The sequence below is a fragment of the Phocoena sinus genome, chromosome 5 (genome assembly GCF_008692025.1).
Source record: "Phocoena sinus isolate mPhoSin1 chromosome 5, mPhoSin1.pri, whole genome shotgun sequence".
Lineage (NCBI taxonomy): Eukaryota > Metazoa > Chordata > Mammalia > Artiodactyla > Phocoenidae > Phocoena > Phocoena sinus.
This window is the reverse complement of record NC_045767.1, coordinates 113,741,170-113,752,196: the sequence shown is the minus strand read 5'-3', so window position 1 is coordinate 113,752,196 and position 11,027 is coordinate 113,741,170. Positions and strand designations below refer to the sequence as shown.

The window sequence follows — 11,027 nt, the reverse complement described above, 5'->3', positions numbered from 1 at the left end:
TAGTCATATCCTCTTTGTTTTTTGCTTTTTTTAAAAGTCAGATTTATTGAGTTATAATTTATACACACTTTAATTCTACTTCTTGGGCAAAACAAAACATAGAAGTCTGTGGGAATGGCAAAAAAAAAAAATTCAGGAATCAGAGATGCTGTGGAAATTGGGTTTATTGATTCAATAAACAACAAAGGATAATTCTTCTATTTTTCCACTTACCCCATCTACAGTTTCTTGTATTTGCACTGAATCATCACCTTGAGCATGGTGTGGATGCATCACTATTATGTGAAAGTTGTATGACTCCACACTGCAGTGTTCTAGGGTTAGTCCCCAAACTTTAATCATGAGGAATTAAAAAGAACCAAAATTAAAGTGTATATTGACTAAGGTTAAGTGGGAGTAAAAGTCTTTATTTTTGGTAAAGAATTTCATTTATGTATTCCCCTAGACCTGCAAATCTCTAGAAATTATACACATAATTATTTCAGCTATGTCCTCTCATTTTGTAAGTCACATTAGGGGAGGGGCCTAAGACTGAAGGATTTTCATAGTCTTTTAAAATTGGTATGGATACATTATATACTATCAGCTAAAAGTATCATAAAATATACTTTTACACAGTGTAATGTTGTAATAAGAAATATATATGTGGTCTTCCTCTCTGGTTTCTGGCACAGAACTCCTAATATTATACAACAAATTAATATTTGCTTTTTGTCCCTGGTACCTTAAGCAGCTCTGGAGAGATGAATAAAGGCAAAAGGAGCATGTTTTGTCATTAATAACAAGAACTTTTCAACCACAACTTGGTTTATTTTAATAAAGTGACTTTTTGGAAAGCCCATAAAATGAGGGGCTAGTGGTCAGGGGAGTCAACCATGTGACTAGAGGGTTGAAACCTTCCACCCTATATCCTGACCTCTGGGGAGAGAGGCTGGAAGTTGAGTTAATCACTAATTGTCAATGATTTAACCAATCATATCTAGGTAATAAAGCCTCCATAAAAAACAACTGAAAGGATTTGGGGAGCATCTATGTTGGTGAATGAACTGAGGTGCTCAGAGGGAGCTACACCCTGGGAGGGCATGGAAGCTCTGTTCCCCTTATCCCATGCCTTGCCCTATACTTCTATTTTTCTGTTCACCTGTATCTTTTATTATACTCTTTATAATAAACAGGTAAGTGTAAGTATCTTCTTCCCTGAGTTCTGTGAGTTGTTATAGCAAATTATTGAAGCTGAGAAGGGGGTTGTGGGAATCCTCAGTTTGTAGCCAACTCAGCCAGAAGTACAGGTGACAAGCTGGGATTTGCAATTGGCATATGAAGTGGGGGACAGTCTTACAGACCTGATCCCTTAATCTGTGGTCTGTGCCAACTCCTGGCAGTTAGTGTCAGAATTAAGTTAAATTGTAAGACACCCAGTCAGTGTCTGCTGAGAACTGGAGTGGAAAAACTCACACATTTGGTGTCAGAAGTGAGACAAATAGAGGAAACAGAGTTTTCCTTTACCTGGGTGAAGCAGACTGTTTTGAGCAGTACTTATCAGTATGATAGTCTCTATTTGTTATAATCCTTTTACATATGTTGAAAAGGTTCCCAGGAATTTTAGTAAATCTTTTCCTACCTTTATTCAGCATAAACTTCCTTAAGCTTAAAAGAATTTTCTCATTAGACACAACCAAATTTTGATTCTATAATAGCATTATTTCTATTGCTTCTCAGCCTTTTGGCTAAGATTAAGTATAATAGCACTATTTCTGGTAGAAGAATGGATAAGAGGAAAACTTTATAGTTTAGCTTTTGGATAATTATTGATATTTCTAAGCATTTGGGATATATTTAATTTTCATGGATTTAGATGTTTTAAATTTGTAGTAGCAAATTATAATACAAAATCCAATGAAAATATAGTCATAGTTTTATTATAACTGTATTATTTGTAACATACTCATATTACAGGTATTGAAGACTGAAGTGACATGATAAATTACTTCCTGATTTGTTGTTGAGTCAAAAGTTGGTTTAAGTCTATTTTTTTTTGATTATCTGGAAATCTGAAATAAAATAAATTATAAAATTAAATTTTATATTGGACTAGAAAGCAAAAAAAAAAAAACCCAAAAAAACCTTGCTTTTAAGATATTTCAATTGGCCTTGAATAACATGGTTTTGAACTGTGGGAGTCCACTTACATGCAGACTTTTTTCAATAGTAAATACTACAGTACTATACAATCAGTGGCTGGTTGAATCTGCATTTGCAGATTCAAATATGTATATGGAGGGCTGACTATAGGTTATATGCATATTTTTGACTGTGGGGAGGGTTGGCATCCCTAACCTCCACGTTGTTCAAGGGTTGACTGGATTTTGTATTCTGTAATTTTTAGACATAGCTTAAAAGATTAAAATTACCTCTATGATTTCTTTCTTTCTTTTTTTTTTTTAACCAGTGTTTCAGTATTAGCTTATCAAGTGTTAGATGAAGTTACTTTTTTGTGTTTGGAGAATTACATTATACTTAGTATCTTGCATAATGTGGATACTTAATAGAAAGTTTAACTTGATTTATCATACCCACGAGGTCCTCTTCCGAAAACTCCGAGGTTTGATATAAACTTTCCATTGTGGATCTTCTAGACCCTCCTAAAGAAAAAAAGATGTATACATTTAATGGCTTATCACAAATGGAGTTTACAGTTCTTTTGAGTTTGAACGTGGGAATCTCTTTTCAGGGGTCTCTACCCTTATCACCTGTATGACAAAAGTTTATGTATAACTTGTATCACCAGTGCAGATTATATTGGTCAAAGATGGCCACAATGATATCTCCCACTCTACGCATTCCTCAAAAGTATGATCTTGCCACTTCCCCTTCAAGAGGTGGAATCCAATTCCCCTCCTCTTGAAACTGGGCTAGGCATAGTACTATTTTGTAATCAATAGAATGTGGAGGAAGTGACTGCATGACTTCCAAACCTAGATAAGAAAAGGCTGTGCTGCTTCCACCTGGTTCTCTTAGGATGCTTGCTTTGGAGGAAGCCAGTCACCATATAAGAAGTCTTCCACCCTGAGATTGTCCTCCTGGTGAGACCATGTACAGATGCTCCAGTTGACAGTCCCAGCTGAGCCCAGCCTTCTAGCTATCCTGCCAAAGCTCCACTATGTGAGTAAAACTTTCTGGGATCCTTCAGATCAACCCATCTGTCAGTTGAGTATTATCATTGGGTAACCTAAATGGATGTATAGCCAAGCCAGGTTCGAATTCCTAACCCACAGAAGTCTTGTGATATATGAAATGGCAAATGGAACAGCCACTGTTTGGGGGATAAGATGACTTGTTAAAGCAAAACTCTGAAGGACAATTAATTTAGAGAGCAATATAAAGTAACCAAATAATCAAATATGATATGGGAAATTTAGACATAAACAGAAATATTAATTTATTACTTAACTTTCATATCTGCCCTTCTACTTTTTTTTAACATCTTTATTGAAGTGTAATTGCTTTATAATGGTGTGTTAGTTTCTGCTTTATAACAAAGTGAATCAGCTGTACATATACATATATTCCCATATCTCCTCCCTCTTGTATCTCCCTCCCAATCTCCCTATCCCACCCCTCTAGGTGGTCACAAAGCACTGAGCTGATCTCCCTGTGCTATGTGGCTGCTTTCCACTAGCTATCTATTTTACATTTGGTAGTATATATAAGTTCATGCCACTCTCACACTTCATCCCAGGGTTACCCTTCCTCCTCTCCATGTCCTAAAGTCGATTCTGTACATCTGCATCTTTATTCCTGTCCTGCTCCTAGGTTCTTCATGACCACTTTTTTTTTTTTAGATTCCATATATATGTGTTAGCATTTGGTATTTGTTTTTCTCTTTCTGACTTACTGTACTCTGTATGACAGACTCTAAGTCCATCCACCTCATTACAAATAACTCAATTTCATTTCTTTTTATGGCTGAGTAATATTCCATTGTATATATGGGCCACATCTTCTTTATCCATTCATCTATCGATGGACATTGAGGTTGCTTCCATGTCCTGGCTATTGTAAATAGAGCTGCAATGACAATTTGGTACATGAGTCTCTTTGAATTATGGTTTTCTCAGGGTATATGCCCAGTAGTGGGATTGCTGGGTCATATGGTAGTTCTATTTTTAGTTTTCTAAGGACCCTCCATGAAGTTCTCCATAGTGGCTGTATCAATTTACACTACCACCAAGAGTGCAAGAGGGTTCCCTTTTCTCCACACCCACTCCAGCATTTATTGTTTGTAGATTTTTTGAAGATGGCCATTCTGACCTGTGTGAGGTGATACCTCATTGTAGTTTTGATTTGCATTTCTCTAATGATTAGTGATGTTGAGCAATCTTTCATGTGTTTGTTGGCAATTTGTATATCTTCTTTGGAGAAATGTCTATTTAGGTCTTCTGCCCATTTTTGGATTGGGTTGTTTGTTTTTTAGATATTGAGCTGCCTGTGCTGCTTGTAAATTTTGAAGATTAATCCTTTGTCAGTTGCTTCATTTGAAAATATTTTCTCCCATTCTGAGGGTTGTCTTTTTGTCTTGTTTATGTTTTCCTTTGCTGTGCAAAAGCTTTTGTTTCATTGCGTCCCATGTGTCTACTTTTGTTTTTACTTCCATTTCTCTAGGAGGTGGGTCAAAAAGGATCTTGCTGTGATTTATATCATAGAGAGTTCCGCCTGTGTTTTCCTCTAAGAGTTTTCTAATGTACGGCCTAACATTTAGGTCTTTAATCCATTTTGAGTTTATTTTTGTGTATAGTGTTAGGGAGTGTTCTAATGTCATTCTTTTATATGTAGCTGTCCAGTTTTCCCAGAACCACTTATTGAAGAGGCTGTCTTTTCTCCATTGTATATTCTTGCCTCTTTTATCAAAAATAAGGTGACCACGTGTGTGTGGGTTTATCTCTGGGCTTTCTATCCTGTTCCATTGATATACATTTCTGTTTTTATGCCAGGACCATACAGTCTTCATTACTGTAGTTTTGTAGTATAGTCTGAAGTCAGGGAGCCTGATTCCTCCAGCTCTGTTTTGGTTTCTCAAGATTGGTTTAGTTATTGAGGGTCTTTTGTGTTTCCATACAAATTGTGAAATTTTCTGTTCTAGTTCTGTGGAAAATGCCATTGGTAATTTGACAGAGATTGCATGGAATCTGTAGATTGATTTGGGTAGAATAGTCATTTTCACAATGTTGATTCTTCCAATCCAAGAACATAGTATATCTCTCCATCTGTTTGTATCATCTTTAATTTCTTTCATCAGTGTCTTATAGTTCTTTGCATAAAGGTCTTTTGTCTCCTTAGGTAGGTTTATTACTAGGAATTTTATTCTTTTTGTTGCAATGGTAAATGGGAGTGTTTCCATAACTTCTCTTTCAGATTTTGCATCATTAGTGTATAGGAATGCAAGAGATTTCTGTGCATTAATTTTGTATCCTGCTACTTTACCAAACTCATTGATTAGCTCTAGTAATTTTTTGGTAGCATCTTTAGGATTCTCTACATATAGGATCATGTCATCTGCAAACAGTGACAGTTTTACTTCCTTTCTGATTTCGATTCCTATTTTTTTCTTTTTCTTCTCTGATTGCTGTGGCTAAAACTTCCAAAACTATGTTGAATAATAGCGGTGACAGTGGGCAACCACGTCTTGTTCCTGATCTTAGTGGAAATGCTTTGTTTCCACCATTGAGAATGATGTTGGCTGTGGGTCTGTTGTATATGGCCTTTATTATGTTGAGGTAAGTTCCTTCTATGCCTACTTTCTGGAGGGTTTTTATCACAAATGAGTGTTGAATTTTGTCAAAAGCATTTTCTGAATCCATTAATATGATCATATGGTTTTTATGATTCAGTTTGTTAATATGGTGTATCACATTGATTGATTTGCATATATTGAAGAATCCTTGAATTCCTGGGATAAACCCCACTTGATCATAGTGTATGATCCTTGAAATGTGCTGTTGGATTCTGTTTGCTAGTATTTTGTTGAGGATTTTTGCATCTAAGTTCATCACAGATATTGCCCTGTACTTTTCTTTCTTTGTGACATCTTTGTCTGGTTTTGGTATCAGGGTGATGGTGGTCTTATAGAATGAGTTTGGGAGTGTTCCTACGTCAGCTCTATTTTGGAAGAGTTTGAGAAAGATAGGTGTTAGCTCTTCTCAAATGTTTGATAGAATTCGCCAGTGAGGCTGTCTGGTCCTGGGCTTTTGGTTTTTGGAAGATTTTTAATCACAGTCTCAATTTCAGTGCTTCTGATTGGTCTTTTCATATTTTCTATTTCTTCCTGGTTCAGTCTTGGAAGGTTGTGCTTTTCTAAGAATTTGTCCATTTCTTCCAGGTGGTCCATTTTATTGACATACAGTTGCTTGTAGTAATCTCTCATGATCCTTTGTATGTCTTCAGTGTCAGCTGTTACTTCTCCTTTTTCGTTTCTAATTCTATTGATTTGAGCCTTCTCCCTTCTTTTCTTTATGAATCTGGCTAATGGTTTATCTATTTTGTTTATCTTCTCAGAGAACCAGCTTCTAGTTTTATTGATCTTTGCTATTGTTTCCCTCATTTTTTTTTCATTTATTTCTGATCTGATCTCTATGATATATTTCCTTCTGCTAACTTTGGGGTTTTTGTTCTTCTTTCTCTAATTACTTTAGGTGTAAGGTTAGGTTGTTTATTTGAGATGTTTCTTGCTTCTTGAGGTAGGATTTTATTGCTATAATCTTTGCTCTTAGAACTGGTTTTGCTGCATCCAATAGGTTTTGTGTCATCGTGTTTTCATTGTCATTTGTTTATAGGTCGTTTTGATTTCCTCTTTGATTTCTTCAGTAATCTCTTGATTATTAAGTAGTGTATGGTTTAGCATCCATGTGTTTGTATTTTTTCCAGAATTTTTCCTGTTGTTGATATCTAGTGTCACAGTGTTGTGATCAGAAAAGATACTTGATACAATTTCAATTTTCTTAAATATACCAAGGCTTGATTTGTGACCCAAGATATGATCTATCCTGGACAATGTTCCATGAGCACTTGAGAAGAAAGTGTATTCTGTTGTTTTTAGATGGAATGTCTTCCAAATATCAATTAATTCCATCTTGTTTAATGTGTCATTTAAAGCTTGTGTTTCCACATTTATTTTCATTTTGAATGATCTGTCCATTGGTGAAAGTGGGGTGTTAAAATCCCCTACTATTATTGTGTTACTGTCTATTTATGGCTGTTTGCACTTACCTTATGTATTCAGGTGCTCCTATGTTGGGTGCATAAATATTTGCAATTGTTATATCTTCCTCTTGGATTGATCCCTTGATCATTGTGTAGTGTCCTTCATTATCTCTTGAAATAGTCTTTAAAGTCTATTTTGCCTGATACAAGAATTGCTACTCCAGGTTTCTTTTGATTTCCATTTGCATGGAATATGTTTTTCCATCCTCTCACTTTCAGTCTGTTGGTGTCCCTAGGTCTGAAGTGGGTCTCCTGTAGAGAGCATACATACAGGTCTTGTTTCTGTATCCATTCAAGCCAGTCTATGTCTTTTGGTTGGAGGATTTAATCCATTTACATTTAAGGTAATTATCGATATGTGTGTGCCTATTACAATATTCTTAATTGTTTTGGGTTTGTTATTGTAGAAGTTTTCCTTCTCTTGTGATTCCTGCCTAGAGAAGTTCCTTTAGCATTTGTCGTAAAGCTGGTTTGGTGGTGCTGAATTCTCTAGCTTTTGCTTGTCTGTAAAAGTTTTAATTTTTCTCTCAAATCTGAATGTGATCCTTGCTGGGTAGAGTAATCTTGGATTTAGGTTTTTCTCCTTCATCTCTTTAAATATATCCTGCCACTCCCTTCTGGCTTGCAGAGTTTCTGCTGAAAGATCAGCTGTTAACCTTATGGGGATTCCCTTATGTATTATTTGTTTTTTATCCCTTGCTGCTTTTAATGTTTGTTTTTTGCATTTAATTTCTTTTTCTTTTTTTGTGGTATGCGGCCCTCTCACTGTTGTGGCCTCTCCCATTGCAGAGCATACGCTCCAGACACACAGGCTCAGCGGCCATGGCTCACGGGCCTGGCTGCTCCACAGCATGTGGGATCCTCCCGGACCCGGGCACAAACCCGTGTCCCCTGTGTCGGCAGGCAGACTCTCAACCACTGTGCCACCAGGGAAGCCCTGCATTTAACTTTTGATAGTTTGATTAATATATGTCTTGGTGTGTTTCTCCTTGGATTTATCCTGTATGGGACTCTTTGCACTACCTGGACTTGATTGACTATTTCCTTTCCCATATTAGGGAAGTTTTCAAGTCTAATCTCTTCAAATATTTTCTCAGTCCCTTTCTTTTCCTCTTCGTCTTCTGGGACCCCTATAATGTGAATGTTGGTGTGTTTAATGTTGTCCCAGAAGTCTTTGAGACTGTCCTCCATTCTTTTCATTCTTTTTTTCTTTATTGTGCTCTGCAGTAGTTATTTCCACTATTTTATCTTCCAGGTCACATGTCCGTTTTTTTGCCTCAGTTATTCTGCTATTGATTCCTTCTAGAGAATTTTTAATTTCATTTATTCTGTTGTTCAACATTGTTTGTTTGCTTTTTAGTTCTTCTAGGTCCTTGTTAAACATTTCTTGTACTTTCTCCATTCTCTTTCCAAGATTTTGGAGCACCTTTACTGTCATTACTCTGAATTCTTTTTCAGGTAGACTATTTACTTTTTCAGGAAGACTATTTACTCTTCATTTGTTTGTTCTGGTGGATTTTTATCTTGCTCCTTCATGTGCTGTGTGTTTCTTTGTCTTCTCATTTTGCTTAATTTACTGTGTTTGGGGTCTCCTTTATGCAGGCTGAAGGTTTGTATTTCCCATTGTTTTTGGTGTCTGCTCCCAGTGACTAAGGTTGTTTCAGTGGGTTGTGTAGGCTTCCTGGTGGATGGGACTAGTTCCTTCATTCTGGTGGATGAGACTGGATCTTGTCTTTCTGGTGGGTAGGACCACGTCTGGTGGTGTGTTTTGGGGTGTCTGTGAACTTATTATGATTTTAGGCAGTCTCTCTGCTAATGGGTGGGGTTGTGTTCCTGTCTTGCTAGCTGTTTGGCATAGGGTGTCCAGCCCTGGAGGTTGCTGGTCGTTGAGTGGAGCTGGGTCTTAGCATTGAGATGGAGATCTCTGGGAGCACTTTTGCCGTTTGATGTTACGTGGAGCTGGGAGGTCTCTGGTGGACCCATTTCCTGACCTCAGCGCTCCCACCTCAGAGGCACAGGCCTGACATCAGCTGGAGCACCAGGACCCTGTCAGCCACACGGCTCAGAAGAAAAGGGAGAAAAAAGAAAGAAAGGAAAAATAAAATAAAATATATTAAAATAAAAAATAATTATTAAAAATTAAAAAAAATTAAAATTAATTTTAAAAAGAAAAAAGGAAAGAGAGAAAGAAGAGAGCAACTAAACCAAAAAACAAATCCAGCAATGATAACAAGCACTAAAAAGTATACTAAAAAAAACACAAAACTATCCAAAAAAAAAAAAAAGGACAGACAGAATCCTAGGGCTAATGGTAATAGCAAAGCTATACAGACAAAATCACACACAGAAGCATATACATACACACTCACAAAAAGAGAAAAAGGAAAAAAATATATGTATCATTGTTCCCAAAGTCCACCACCTCAATTTTGGGATGATTCGTTGTCTACTCAGGTACTCCACTAATGCAGGGTACATCAAGTTGATTGTGGAGATTCCATCCGCTGCTCCTGAGGTTGGTGGGAGAGATTTCCCTTTCTCTTCTTTGTTTGCACAGCTTCTGGGGTTCAGTTTTGGATTTGGCCCTGCCTCTGCATGTAGGTCACCTGAGGGCGTCTGTTCTTTGCTCAGACAGGACGGGGTTAAAGGAGCAGCTGATTAGGGGGCTCTGGCTCACTCAGGCTGGGGGGAGGGAGGGGTACAGAATGCAGGGAGAGCCTGCTGTGGCAGAGGTGTGCATGCCATTGCAACAGTCTGAGGCATGGCATGTGTTCTCCCGGGTCAGTTGTCCCTGGATCATGGGACCCTGGCAGTGGTGGGCTGCACAGGCTCCCGGGAGGGGAGGTGTGGATAGTGACCTGTGCTCGCACACAGGATTCTTGGTAGCTGCAGCAGCAGCCTTAGCATCTCATGCCCATCTCCAGGGTCCACACTGATACCCGTGGCTAGCGCCAGTCTCTGGAGCTTGTTTAGGTGGTGTTCCAAATCCCCTCTCCTCGTGCACCACGCAACAATGGTCTCTTGCCTCTTAGGCAGTTCCAGACTTTTTCCCAGACTCCCTCCCAGCTAGCTGTGGCGCACTATCCCCTTTCAGGCTGTGTTCACACAGCCAACCCCAGTCCTCTTCCTGGGATCCGACCTCTGAAGCCTGAGCCTCAGCTCCCAGACCTCACCCCTCCGGCAGGTGAGCAAACAAGCCTCTCAGGCTGGTGTGAGCTGGTTGGTAACGATCCTCTGTTTGCCCTCTGCACCCCTGTTGCTGCGCTCTCCTCTGTGGCTCTGAAGCTTCCCACCCCACCACCCCCCATCTCCACCAGTGAAGGGGCTTCCTAGTGTGTGGAAACTTTTCTTCCTTCACAGCTCTCTCCCAGTGGTGCAGGTCCCGTCCCTGTTTTTTCTTTTGCCCTACCCAGGTACGTGGGGAGTTTCTTGCCTTTTGGGAGGTCTGAGGTCTTCTGCCAGCATTCAGTAGGTGTTCTGTAAGAGTTGTTCAACGTGTAGATGTATTTCTGACGTATTTTTGGGAAGGAAGGTGATCTCCACATCTTCCTCTTCCACCATCTTGAAGGTCTCCTACCCTTCTACTTTTGACTTGAATGCACTTATCTAATAAGATGCTCTTTATCCTTGCTTATAACAGGCCTCAGTGTCCAGGTCCCCTTTCATTTCCTGCATTCTACTTTTCATAAAGTTCTGCATATTTCATATTTTGTCCTCATATCCCACGTACCACAACTCCTGAAACATTTCCACTATATTCTCAGTTTATT

At 38.5% G+C, this 11,027-nt stretch overlaps 1 protein-coding gene across 1 annotated transcript in view; it reads right to left on the bottom strand.

The window, feature by feature from the left end:
* Positions 1–1,981: 1,981 nt before the first annotated feature.
* The window catches only part of TTC29 (tetratricopeptide repeat domain 29), a 261,315-nt gene continuing 252,269 nt past the window's right edge, over positions 1,982–11,027 (bottom strand). Inside the window, exons 11-12 of the mRNA XM_032632825.1 lie at positions 2,574–2,642; positions 1,982–2,051 (exon numbers count right to left, since the gene is read on the bottom strand). Of these exons, the coding sequence (XP_032488716.1) occupies positions 2,026–2,051; positions 2,574–2,642 (95 nt within the window). The 3' untranslated portion in view covers positions 1,982–2,025. The remainder of the gene's footprint in view (positions 2,052–2,573; positions 2,643–11,027) is intronic.